Here is a 14,820-nt window from a genome sequence, read left to right on the forward strand (position 1 = left end):
TTTTTCACTTGGAAATATATTTTTTCCTTGAACAACAAACCTTTTTCACTTGGAAATATATTTTTTCTCTGGGTAACAAACCTTTTTCACTTGGAAATATATTTTTTCCCTGAGTAACAAACCATTTTTACTTGGTGGGTCGTCGTTTACCTGAGTAAAAATATAATTTTCCTTTGGAGATCCGGCGTTTACCCAGTGTAACAAACCATTTTCACTTGGAAAAATACTTTTACCTAGTCCTAGAGTAACTAATCATTTTCTTTTGGAAATATATTTTCTCCTGGGTAACAAACACTTTTCGTTTGGAAAGCTATCATTTACCTGAGTACCAATACCGTTTTCACTTGGAAATTTAGCTTTTCCCTGGGTAACAATACCATTTTCGTTTTGAAAACTGACCACCACACCGGATAATTTGATATTTTTGTATATTGTTACAACGGATAGTGACAAAATACACACCAACAACGACCCCGATACATTTGTCTAATCAAATATTCACTTGCTCTGATGCATCCCATCAAAATCATTGGTTACTCGCATGCAATAACAATGTGCTGTTGTACATCGACATGTATGTTTTCGGAATTGGCGAATAAATGGGTTTCCGATATGTCCGCGATGTCCGGGTTCGCGCTTTGGATTTTCCAGAGTCAAAATGTCTGAATAAAACACCTCCTCGACTTTGGTAACTGCCCACATTGAATGTACAGAGTCGTCGCATGATGAGACTTGAGAACATGAATTTGTTTTCCATGATGTTTGTACACCGACACATTGTATGTACACCTCGTTTACGCGAATACTTGGTATGTATGAACAATCTTGACGTACTTGATGTGATGGTGTATGCATTGGTATTTTTCATGAAGACAAAACACGGTCTGTAACATGTTTACTTGAATATTGGTCGTTGGTTCATGAGTGAATATCCTGATCCGGTCCACATACTTTCTCATATTAGTGATCCGGTTTCAGCTGACTGGAGCGACATGTATTGACCAGTAAAGACACAACATAGTAAACAGACCTGAGGAAACCCGCAAGTAACCCAGAGTTGTTAGCGCGATGGGGAACATAAATTCATCCGTTTTCCGAACATCATTATCCGTGTACCAACCAGTTACCAAAGTCGAGGAGGTGTTTTATTCAGACATTTTGACTCTGGAAAATCCAAAGCGCGAACCCGGACATCGCGGACATATCGGAAACCCATTTATTCGCCAATTCCGAAAACATACATGTCGATGTACAACAGCACATTGTTATTGCATGCGAGTAACCAATGATTTTGATGGGATGCATCAGAGCAAGTGAATATTTGATTAGACAAATGTATCGGGGTCGTTGTTGGTGTATATTTTGTCACTATCCGTTGTAACAATATACAAAAATATCAAATTATCCGGTGTGGTGGTCAGTTTTCAAAACGAAAATGGTATTGTTACCCAGGGAAAAGCTAAATTTCCAAGTGAAAACGGTATTGGTACTCAGGTAAATGATAGCTTTCCAAACGAAAAGTGTTTGTTACCCAGGAGAAAATATATTTCCAAAAGAAAATGATTAGTTACTCTAGGTAAAAGTATTTTTCCAAGTGAAAATGGTTTGTTACACTGGGTAAACGCCGGATCTCCAAAGGAAAATTATATTTTTACTCAGGTAAACGACGACCCACCAAGTAAAAATGGTTTGTTACTCAGGGAAAAAATATATTTCCAAGTGAAAAAGGTTTGTTACCCTGAGAAAAAATATATTTCCAAGTGAAAAAGGTTTGTTGTTCAAGGAAAAAATATATTTCCAAGTGAAAAAGGTTTGTTACCCGGTGAAAAAATATATTTCCAAGTGAAAAAGGTTTGTTACTCTAGGAAACGATAGACCCTCAAGTGAAAATGTATTGCTACTCTGAGTAAACGATAAATCTTCAAAGGACAATGGTATTTTTTACTCTGGTAACGCCTGACCTCCAGGTGAAAATGGTAATTTTACTTGGGTAGGTATCGTATGTTTAGTGTCGTTGGTATTGTTAAACGTAGCTGTCGAGTTGTACAATATACTTGTCGTGAGAATGCAATTACGAAGGGGGGAGAATGAAATTGTTATTATGGGGGAGAATGAAATTGTTATTATGAGTGCCAGAAGGTTGTTGTATGTAGATTTGACAGTAACCCTATCATTCGTATATGACAAACACAATCATGACCGTGAATACATTAACTAACTTGTTCGGTCCCGATCCATGCGATAGACTTCTATCTCCTTACATTCAGTCGTGTCGTGTCCATTTCAATACGGGCCCCACATGTATGACATGCACACACTAACGCCGTAAACAGAAGTCGATGATTTTGAATAATAAAAATATTTGTTGACTACATCGGAATGTCTATGTTGTAGAGAGTAAATACTTTTATGGAGTTGAGTGTTTAATGAAAGCGATTGGTTACAAGTATGTGTTGGGGAAAGAAAATTTATTTTTCTGTATGTGACAGTTTGTGACGAAATGAAAATAGATTTGTGGTTTTAATTGAAATGTGACTGTGTTGTTTTAATGTACGTTTCAACAGGTATACTTGACACTGAACAACAATTCGACACACAAAAAATGTTTGTTGTATGATTTGTCACTGGTGCGCAAAGGGTTAGGAATATTTTTGTATGATAATATCTTCTAGCTGTTTTGTTGTGAGGGTAATCCTGTGATGACTCAGCACTTTTCGTTAGCAAAGTAGTTTGATCTATGTGAAAGATGTAAGGACCGTGACTAGAAAACATATGTACTTTGTTGTTGGAGTACTGCTATGGCGTTGACATAACCCTCTGGAAGTGAGTATGCTTTTCTTTCACGAAAGTTTACGTGGCTCCGTTGTAATAAATTTGTGTTAACTAAACTCGGATGGATACCGCAATTGTGCTGGACTTACACATGGTGTTCGCATACTGTACACATACAAACTTTTGTGTAAACAACTCTGATGTTTCTGTTCGTACTAGTTCTGTGTTGAACTATTTGATTATTAAGATACATGAACACCCATTCAGACAATAAAGTTCTTGTGATATCGAAACAGTTTGAAAGCACCACCAATCATTGTACAGGTTTGTAGCATGGGAATATTTTCATGTGTCATGAATATCTTTCGTATACACTTAGTATGAAATGAGATGTGTGGAACAATAATTAGTGTCGTACAAAGTGTTGTGTTTGATTGCCTACTTTTTATCAATGTCTTTGTGATGTTAAAAGACGGCTGAGTTTTCATTTACATTAAGCGGGGAAACTCAAGTAATAAATTTTACTCGTTTGAAAATATCGATCAATGGAGTGACAGTATCAATATGAGTGGTATATTATTTTTTTCGCGATATGCAACCAATCTTAAGCATAACTTGTCAAGAATTTATCGTGTCGTAGAAACACCGGTTGTTACGAATTCGAAAGAAATGTACTTCGATTATCACGATGATGGAAATTGAGATCAATGCAGTATTTCGGAGATGGATGTGTATCGTTTGGTATGTTCCCCAATCACTAAATGTCGGTTAGTTAAACGATACATTTACAAGTTTACCGAAATCTTGATTTACAAATAACAGCTTGATGATCTAAAGCTCAACCACGCAAATGTGTTCATTGCAAAGTATTTGACACAAACAAAATATCGAATGGAGACCATCACATTGGTTTCATTTCGAGTGAGTGAAAATTGTTTTCTGTTGGCCAGGTAGGACACATTTGACAAACATCGTACACATTGTATCTTCGTGATGGTAACGACTTTCAGCGGCTTGGTTTCATGTCGGGAATTATTATTTGAGGGTTCAAGAATGATTTCAATCAATACTAGAAATGAACAACAATGCAAAACACGTTTAGCAAATAACAGTGTAGCAAGTACTTTTTTGATATTACGAGTGTTGGGCACTAGACACTTCTAGTTGAATTGGATGCATCTAACAAACATATCACAATTTACTTTTGCAATAATCAAAGTCTTAGAGTGTATAACCTCGCGATATTTTACATTTAAACAAGTGATTTGTGGTACAGAACTTCAGAATAACGCGAAACAATAACTTCATATTGTTAATTTATTCGCTAAAAGCTTTTCGACTAACTCTCATCAGTAGCGAACGTTAGTGATGGGGTGAATCAAATTCGAAATGTAAGAGCTATTTTGTCCGTATGACGTAATAATAACAAAAACAAACAACTAGTAGACGGGCTAGATACGGTAGTAACGGTACAAAACAAACGTTACGAGTACATATTCGGTTATAAATAACCGAAAACACAACACATAACATTAATTAAATATTCCAAGAGTGTAGAGGCGTTCCTTCTGGCGACAGAGAATCGGCTTTCGTAGCTTTATGATCGTAGATTCCAGGACCTTTAAATGAAAAAGAGAACGGCCACGAGCAAGTATAGAAAATTGACTGTCGTTGTAATGATCAGCACATTCTGGATGGGATAAGAGATGCTGTCCAATAGCCGAATTACAAGCAGTAACTTGATCATAATCACGCAGTGTGTCAACAGACTGCGATGAAGGAGTTGGAGAAACATTATTTATTCTAATTTGCCGTGGGACATGCTGGCGAATTCTTTGCTGCAAGCGCTGAGACGTGCGACCTACATACCGACTGTCACATCGGCACGTGTATTCATATGTTATATTGCTTTGATTTGTCGCAGGTAGCACATCCTTTTGCGTAGCAGGCATCAGAGATTTCGTCGTGAAGATTATCTGAGGTTTTACTTGTGAAAAACAATGGCTCACTGACGATTTAATTTGTTTTTCAAACCTGTTGGACACTTTCCCAATCCAAGGAAGATGCAAATAAACAGGACATTTTCTAGGTCCGAACGGTTTAACTTTTCTGAAATCTTTGAGTTTACGATCGATGGTCATTTTAATGATATGATCAGGATAACCATTTGACTGAAAGATTGACCGAATGTTCTCCAATTCAGAATCAAGTTTGACTTTACTACAAATCATCAGAGCCCTGTGTGTACCAGAGTTCTTATCAAATTTACTTTACGTTTTACTGGACAGAAAGAATCCCACGAAATGTATTGCCCACTGAATGTAGGCTTACGGTAAACTGATGTAACAAAATTAGCACCCGTCTTTTCCACTACAACATCAAGGAATGCTAATGAATTATTAACCTCTTTTTCCATGGTGAATTTCAGTGATGGGTGAAAACCATTCAATTTGCTCACAAACAAATCACACTGGGATTCATTTTCAAATATGGCGAAGGTGTCATCAACATATCTTTGATACATTAATGGTCGATCAATATCTTCGAATAACCGTTTTTCGTAATACCCCACAAAAATGTTAGCCAGAATGGGACCAAGCGGCGATCCCATTGCAACACCATCGATCTGTGTATATATGGTGTTATTGAAACTAAATTCGACATCACAAGCGATCAATCGCATTAATTTAACAAAAGAAGACCTTGAGAATGGAGGAGATGGAAGGACACCACCATAGAGTTCATTGGCACAAATCTCTATAGTCTCTTGAACTGGCACGTTCGTGAATAAACTAGATATATCAAACGAACACATAGAGATTTCGGACTCATCGAGATCAACATTACGAATGGTAAGGTTATTACCAACTTATCGGACTATGAGCTGAGCGGCACAGAAGAGTTGGTACTATCTCTTGGTCTTGATTTTTCTGTGCCACCGACAGAAATCAAGCGTGAGGAAGTCTTTGCTGAATTTGAGGTATTACTTGGACAATTGTCACATCATCACCAGAAATTTGATGATGAAAGCAGAGCAAAGGCACACAGTGAGAAAATTGTTGCCCTTAAAGCCAAACTAAGTAGCTTAGCGCATGGTTTTTGTGGAACTCCAATCGACAGAAGTGATTTCACGATGACGTCCGATTGCTACAGGAGCATCAGATCCCTGAAATCCAATAAGTCAATTCACATAACCAAACCTGATAAAGGATCTGGTGTAGTCATTTTGAATAAGTGTGACTACATCTCTAAAATGGATTTAATTCTCGAAGACAGCGACTTTTTTAGCGATTTTATTTCAAGATTTAGCGACATCTAGCGATTTTCAGCACCAGTTTTAGCGATTTTTGTCCATCTGGAGTTGGCAACTCTGGAAAGCTCCGCTGTCTGTTTCTTCCGCTGTTTCTATTACGGCTTTTTGGAATCAGGTTTTATAGGTTTTTCTGCCGTTTACAGGTCCATTTCCAGCGGTCTGGACATGCTCATTGCTCATCATTAGCTATGGTCGATGCATGCAATGAGCCGTTTGTAATCTCTCATCTCGTCATGGCGGTCATGCTGTTTATAAAGAATGTGGACTGCGATTGTTTGTCTTTATTGTCACAATACGTATTTCACATTTGAGACTATTTCCAACTGATTTCCAGTAAACTCGTCCCGCGGTAAATTCGGCCCGCGGTCACTTCGGCCCTCGGTAAATTCGAGTACCGAGTACCTCATCATCATCATCATTGGTTTATTAGCAATTTTATCAGTTCAATACACCACAAAAAATGCGATACAATGAAAAGACAGGAAGATGTCGAAGCGACTAGGAGTATTCAATTGAATCAGACACCCACCTTGGCCTAGGCGATGTAAAGAGGAGGCATGCACACTGAATGAAAGTAAAGGAGATAGTATAGAAAAAGAAAGCGACAAGAAATAGAACGGCATGTCATGGGAAACGAGATCGATAGGTCACTCTTGGTCCGGTAATCTTGAGGATGGACTGTATTTATTTAGTAGTAATTGCTTGTATTTCGACTTGAATGTGGACATGCTCGTCGACTGCCGGATGGCCGGCGGGATACTGTTCCACACATCAGGCCCGGCATATTTGATAGAGCGATGATCTTTTCGGTCGATCATATGATATTTGGACGACGTGGACGCGCGTGTGTTACAGTGTTACTTGTGCGCTTTTGATTCCGAGGTAAAGAAGTCATTGAAATATTCAGGGCAACGACCGCAGTGAAACTGATACATAAACTTGGCGATTTCTAGTTTCCGTATATCTTCTGTGTACCTGTACCGAGTAAATTAGGTCCCCGTGAATATCCGCGCTTTTTCCCGCGATTACGCAATCTACGCATGCCTTGACATCCAAATCACTTAATAACAGTAATTATGTTGTAATTAATTCATGTTGGTTGGTTGGTTCACGGTTGGTAATACATTTTAATACGATATTCTTGGAGGGCCGAATTTACTGGCAACCTTTCGAACTGAGAGGGTCGTTTTGGTGATGTCCGAACGGACCGTACCCTAACCAGATATATATTTTCATATATTTGAAATCAGACGGGCTGGGTAGATTGCGAGGGGGCAGGGGCCAGCTGCGAATTGACCACTTTGGATTTTTCTTAGAATATTGTTATTATTTTATTGATGTAGGCCTATAGTCAATCTGTTGACAATATTGTTTGCCAGTAGTGAACATTTCACAACAAGTATACCAGGTAGGAATCCCGGTACGTTTAGCGTTGTGCCAAAGACGGTTCTCAGTGCCATTCGTCACACCTGTGTCCGTCTGTGTTTATAGTCAGTAGAATCTTTGGTGTACGCACGAGGCACTAATTCCACATCGGATCAAGTATAGCAGGGACTATTGAGTGAAATGAATAAGAATAACAGGACACTCAGGACAGTGGTCATACAATCACAATCATGCAAGACAGTGCACATAGCAACTCGAAATTACTGTTTCTGTATATGACAATAGAAATATTAAAATCCAATCCAACCACAGTACCAACGCTCCCTATTGTGATTTTTTATTCATTTTTTGAAAATATGCATGTAATGTTTAAGCCAGGCATCAAGCCTTGATAACCATTGAAATGGGCCTGGTGCTGACTGCTGATCAATACCCTTTAATGTATAGTTAATTTTAATTTATATAATTTTTGTGATTAGTGAAGTGGGTCATCATCTCTCTCACTTTATTGCTAATATATGCTACTATGGCAGCACTCAACTCCCACCGAAATAGTTGTTCGATGAAAATTCTCAAAGCAAGTGATTGGATGAAAGAGATTGTAATTAAGTCATAGTTCACAGTTTTAATTTTAATCAATTCTCAAAACACATAAATTTGGCAGGGTTGTTGCCTTACTTACCTGATTGATATAAAATTATGACAAGTGTAGTGAAAGAAGGATATCTACAGAAATACTCAACTGGGATATTCAAAGGATGGAAAAAACGCTACTTCAAACTTTACACTGATGGACAGTTTGTCTTTTACGATTTTAAAGATGGCCCACGGGGCGGCAATATCAATCTTGCCACTGAATGTCAAGATATCCAAGTCGGAGCTGGAATTATGGCCAAGATCCCTAAGCTGCCAGATCACAGAGAGACAGACTGTATCTTTTTATTTATAGCCAAGGATAAAAGATTCCTTTTACTCGCCGATAATCGAAGAGAATTGGATTCATGGCTTCAGGCATTGAACAATGCAAGACCCATCCAAAAATCGAGCTATTCTGTACAGAATTCAGGGTACCCACAACAAGCGAGTGGATATCCTTATCCACCACAAGGGCATTCATTGCCTGTACAATCCCAGACAGCAAACCACAGCCAATACCAAGGAGCACCGCCACCTTATTCTCAGGCGCCTCCGCCAACACAACCAGGGATGGGCACATTGGGCTTTGAAGGATTAGCTGTTGGATCTTCTCATCCACCATACCCATCCAATCAAGGTGGGGCTTATCCTCCCCAGCAAGGGGCACCATATCCGCCAACCCAAGGGGCTCCATATTCACAACATCCCAGTGGAGCATACCCTCCACAAAGTGGATACCCACAACATCAACATTACCCACATGCTGGTTCAGCGGCTCCCGCACCTTACCCACAACAAGCAGGGGCTGTAGGACAGTATCCACCTCCACCTGGCAACTATCCCCCAGGTCCTCATCAACCGCAATATGGCGCCGGATATGCAAACTATCCTCAAGGAGGTTACTACCCACAGGCACAAGGTGGATACTACCCGCAACAGCAATCCCATGGTCATAAACAGAAGAGTAAAGGGGGACTCGGTGGGCTTGGAGCTCTTCTAGGTGGTGGTGGTGCAGCAGCTGCTGGCGGCGGGGGTATGCTTAAGAAGGCCGGAAAGCATAAAAAGCTGATTGGCGGGGCAGCCGCGGCGGCCCTGGGAGGTTACGCCATTCATAAAGCAACGAAAAGATTTTCTTGGAGCAGCGGCTCTTGGAGCAGTGGAAGTTTTGGGAGCTTTGGTAGTTTTGGTAGTTGAAATCGGCCACTTGCCCTGTGTTATTTCTAATTATTTACATATATATAACGATATTGCTTCTATTTCACTATTGCATGTTACTCTGAGCCTTGTAATTGTATGTCGTTGGTAGGTTTTGTATTAGTCATAGTCTATGTTAGTGATTCCCAACCTGTCAGAAAAATTTTGCCCAGGGGGACCCTTTACAATTATTTTGCTACTTCACGGCCTTATAACATCAAAGAATGTTATAGGAAAAATTCAAAAGCCGCACAGATTAATGAAAACGCATAACTATCAATTATGGCAAGGTTCAATGGGATGGGTAGGCCTACACTAAACTTGTTTGGCCCCAATTAAGTCATCAATGTTCAGTTTGAATAGCACAACTCTCATATTATGTAGTTTGACTATATCCAGTCGGTTTTGGTATTTGTTTTCATACTGAGTGAATATTCTCATTGTCGAGCTCTTCAACTGCTGTACAGACCCCAGGTTGGGAACCGCCACGTCTTGGGTGAATTGTTTTTGCCCCCATCTAGTAGGTACTGCCACCAAACTCCTGTGAAACTTGGTCACCTTACGTCTAGTAGCTAGTTGTTAACTTCCGTATCCAGGTAAATGTATAACCTTTGAATTGCCCAGTGTTGGGCTGGTGTGGGGTGAGAAAAAGATATTGCTGTCATAAATTCATATTCAGAAACTCGTTCACTTCATTGATTTCAATGTTCCTATTCATTTCTTGATATACTATGATTGCTATTGCACGGAAAATATTGCGCCAAAGTTCGTCCTCTATATATTGCTTTCCTGATGAAGCCCGAAATATATCCACGGCCATGGATTATTGATGGCTTTCACAGAATTACCTCAACTTTTGATATTATCCTGCGAATATTGCATCACAATGGTTTATTACTGTTGTCTTACTTGAAATCTTTAAATTGCATGCATCAGGGTACCATATTCTGTGTGTTGAGTTAATTGTGCTGCCTTGCCGTAGTATAACGCAGGAGTATTTTTTGGCTTTACACAATCCGCATTATTTTCATATTTCAATTCCAACACAACAACCATGAGCATAAAATTGGTATCTTAATTAAGATCATTATTTTCATCACATCATTCATTTCGGAGACGAATTTTTGGTTGTACTGAAAAGTTTAAACAGATGCAATAGTGACACCAATATGAAAAAGTATGATGTAATATTCAGAATTGCAGACCATGAGATTCACATTATAACAATGGCAAAACTATATGGCATCGTAATAGCAACGCTAAAGGTAAGAATCGTATAAGCATAAACAAAGCCAACTATTTTTGTTTATATAAACTACGATTGATAGTTGCTGATTTTAACGCTTTCCAATGAAACAAGGATCTGCTACTCACAATGACAATGAACATGACATCGTTAAATGATCTGAATAGATACAGAACTTTGAACAATCGAATAATGTATTCATATTGATATAAACCAAAATATTTTCTACTGATAGTGTCAATGGTTCATCAGCAACTAGTAGAGATTTCAAAAGAAATCTGTTTGTCAATAGTCGTGTTACCAAATATGATGTCACCATCATAAAACTTATGAATAATTGAGGTGAATGGATAACTTGAGCTCAATGTACTATTTTTAGATAATGACTATTACATACTTGTCCATATCAGTTTCAGTTTGCATTGTTTGAACCCCTTTAGTGTGCCGATAACTCGTGATCAGAGGTACCAGAAAAGTCTGCTAGTTGTAATAAATGTATTCTTGCAGTAGATATATGTTATGTAAATTGAATCATTGAATAAGATACAAATTTTATGCTTGTTGTTGTGACTTCAACATGTAATTCTTTTTTAAGTATCTTGCTAGGCTGTGTTCAACTAGTCCAACTCGGTATGAAATTTCGCATGTCAATAGCCTCCTGTATTTTTATATTGCAAGTAGAGTACTTTTCTGCAATTTGTTAGAAGAGCTGGATTGTGAGGTTTTATTTTTGCAACTGAATAAATTTTGACGTTATCATGTAGAAAATGGTGAATTGTGTGAAAAATATTTGCAACACAGATGTCGAAGTTGCGTGTGACAAGAGAACAAGGCAATGTCATTGAATGAGTTAGAAGACTCGTCAATCTAACTTGAGCTGCTTACACCAGTGATTCCAAAACATGTCACACTAGGTATGCAGGTAACTTGGGCCATACTCATCAGTTTGTGCATTTTGCTAGCTGACAAAGAAGCGTTTTTACTTGATGTAGAGGTTTCACAACCGGCTACCATCCTGGGCATTGGAAACCATGCTGTAAGGTAGGCCAATGTCAAGTCCACAGTACTTACCCTGTTGACTATGATTTAACTACTCAGCCCACAATACTTTCACACAGGTCATTTCTTATGCACAAAGCAGCTTCCATCTAATTTGCATTCCTCCTACGAATCTCAAAATCAATGCATTAATCTTATCACCGTATTCAAAGGTGTCAGCCTTCCTCAGAAAATGACACTATGCACAAGTGGACATTCTATATATCCTTAGTTGTCTGGAATCTTGCAAATTTAAGCTCATGGATTGATTGAGGCTTAAATTTGGACAGGCTCACAGGCGTGTAGGTTTTGTGATAAAATGTGCCTCAAAACCATAATTGTGAAGACAGCTAGGCGGGATAAAATCTCAAATGTTAATGAAGCTGTCCATAGATCCTACTTGATGACCACTGACAGAATATTTTTGATCAAATTCATCGAACCTGAACGTTTTGGGAATCATTGCCTTACCATAACCTCGTCCCGATGCCACACTACTAACTTTCAGCATATAAAGCATTTCAGTTCATCCGTTATTGATCACAAAAAATCATAAGTAGCAAGTGTGCTCACTAGTTTCAATTGTAGTAAATAAATACGCAAACAAGCAATTGAATCACTGGTGTGCTCAGAACATATTTAAATGGTGAACAGTATATCATGACTCCATGAACCATTGTCTCAAATCCAGAAAAAATTTATACTGAGCTAATTTTAAGGCAAAATTATGAAAAGAGTTCACACATGGACATATAAAGTGCGATCTTGAACTGTGCGTGAGCACCACAAACGCGCAAACATCAACGGCTATTCTACCAAACGAGATGTGAGCTACATTACATTAGCATAGTAGTGATGATAAATTTGATACAGGATATCATTCACAATTATTAACTGCATGATAAGACCTTTGGTGGAGCTGCACTTGAATACACTATGTAGATATCACGGTCGATCTTTGACACGAGACAGTGACTCAAATTATCGCATTCCAAGCAGATGCCTTGCCTTTGCATTACCGTCGTATCTCTTGTTTGCTTGATTATGTATTCTTAAATCCCGCAACTTCTGCCTGTAATCCGTTAAGTGTTTGTCGCTTATGGGACCGACGCCACTTAGCTTTCGGTACTTGGCGTCATCTACCTGGTAGTTTGGGATGTTTTCTTTTGATTCACCGGCAAAATGCACTTGCTTCTTTGAAGGCAATATGCCTAGTCTCTCGTATTTGTCGTGTAAAGCTTCTGATGATAGGCCGTTTCTCTCCGATCTCAGCTCACGATATTGCTTGATAATTGCTTCCGCATTTGACATTTTCTCTTCCGCCAGCTTTTCGCGTTCTGTCAAAAGCTTCTCTCTTCTTCTCAACTCCTGTTCGCGCTTTTCAACCTCTTGCAGTCGAACTTCGAGATCTTTGACTTCCTTGGATTTACCATCAGAGTGCGTTGAACTTTCGTTATCTACTGGGAGAGATAATTTCCTCCGCTCCTGGTTTCGATATTTTGGTTCGTCCGGTTTTTTGACGATTGGACTCATCGGCATATGCAAGCCGCATTTATGCAGCGTATCACACAACAGGTCCATTTTCAGTATTTCATCGATACTGGGCCTTCGTGCGGCAGTCGTTTTCAACATAAGCGAGATGCATTCCTGCAATTCGTCACTGTACTTTGATGGGATTCTTCGGAACTTGCCATCCTTGATTTTCACGGCAAGCAGATTCTGATTGGCTGCCGTAAACGGTGGTAATAACGAGCAAAGCTCGTAAACCAAGCATCCCAGTGACCATATGTCAGACTTTTCATTGTATGAAAGTTTGTTCATTTGCTCGGGAGACATGTAGTATGGGGTGCCTACAAATGTCTTTGCGAAACTTGTATCATGGTTCAACACCCTGGCTAGTCCGAAATCGCCTAATTTAACATTGTTGGCCTCGTCGAGAAAGACATTAGCCGGTTTTAAATCTCTGTGCAATACTTTGCCTTGGCCAAGCTTTTTTCGTTGGATATGACATTCTTGCAGTGCTAGAACTAATTGCGCGAACACTTTGAGAATGAAGTCCTCCTCGATGAAAGAGCGTTCTTTCCTTCTCCTTGATATCAAACTCGCCAAATCCCCACCACTGCAGTATTCCATGACTAAATAAAGACGACTGCTGGAGCGATCTATTATGCGATCATAATACCGCACAATGTATTCATGCTTCAATTCCCTCAGTAGGTTGACTTCTGATACCAGTTGTTGCTTTTCTGGTTCCGTCATCGATCCGTAATCCATTTCCTTCCAAACAAGTGTCTTTGCGTCATTTTTTCTTCGTACTTTAAGGCACTTGCCATACGAGCCAGAACCGATGGTATACAAAATATCGTAGTCACTTAATTTTGAAGGCATATTTTTGTCTACAATAAAGATTAAAGAGTCTATATTAGATTGCCATTCAGTAAACACAATAAGAGCTTCTTGGAAGTACAGAACTTCAATATACAATTGAACATTGTATATCAACAATCGTATCACAAAGAGCAATCAATGTACTATTTTTAGGTGATACATGAACTCCTTTTGTTGTGTTATCACCTAAAAATAGTACATTGAACGCTCTCTAATTCGAAATTTCATGCTGGTGAGTGGTGACGTCATATTTTGTGATACGATTGTTGATATACAATGTTCTTTCCAATTCTCTACTAGTTGCTGACGATTACCCCTGACGAGTGTCAGCCGGAAATATTCGGGTTCATTTCAATATGAATATACTATTCAATTGTATATTAAACACAATAAGCTAAAAGTTGGTATTGCCTTCATGACTTTTCTGTATACACAGATAATAAATTTCAATTCATAAATGAACCTGAATCTTTGGAGGTCAATTACGTACTTAAGCTTCACACCATTGACCATGACCACATTAGTTGGAGTGAAAAGAAAAATTTTAATTTCAAAAAGTGTTCGGTGTAGGCCTATTGATATTTGGTCCCAGATCTCAAATGAATTTGTACTATCGTGATTTCAGGTTCCTGCACCCTCTAGTGGTCGTGCAAGTTCACCGAACAAGCCGAAAATAGCAATTTTACCATATTTATTATCTTGGTAACCGCTTATGCTAAGGAAGGTAGTTTTGGGCTTAAAAGCTGTGGAAGCAAATTATTGATTTTTAGACAGCCAATAAAAATATCAGTTGGTTTTACCAAGTTTGCAATGCCAATTTGCATGTTAGAATTTGTTACATTGCTGC

At 38.8% G+C, this 14,820-nt stretch overlaps 2 protein-coding genes across 2 annotated transcripts; one reads left to right on the forward strand and one right to left on the reverse strand.

The window, feature by feature from the left end:
• The first annotated feature begins 8,066 nt into the window (after positions 1–8,066).
• Positions 8,067–11,315, forward strand: LOC145444466 (uncharacterized). The gene has a single exon (XM_080322453.1). The coding sequence runs from the start codon at positions 8,171–8,173 to the stop codon at positions 9,299–9,301; it is 1,131 nt and encodes a 376-aa protein (XP_080178579.1). The 5' UTR covers positions 8,067–8,170; the 3' UTR covers positions 9,302–11,315.
• Positions 11,316–12,097: 782 nt separating this feature from the next.
• LOC145444464 (serine/threonine-protein kinase Nek2-like) lies at positions 12,098–14,007 on the reverse strand. Its single transcript, XM_080322452.1, has one exon. It carries the CDS (start codon positions 13,971–13,973, stop codon positions 12,567–12,569), a length of 1,407 nt encoding a protein of 468 aa, XP_080178578.1. The 5' UTR covers positions 13,974–14,007; the 3' UTR covers positions 12,098–12,566.
• Between the last annotated feature and the right edge of the window lie 813 nt (positions 14,008–14,820).

This window comes from Botryllus schlosseri, chromosome 8 (assembly GCF_051294905.1).
Source record: "Botryllus schlosseri isolate E-star chromosome 8, Bs_hap1, whole genome shotgun sequence".
NCBI lineage: Eukaryota > Metazoa > Chordata > Ascidiacea > Stolidobranchia > Styelidae > Botryllus > Botryllus schlosseri.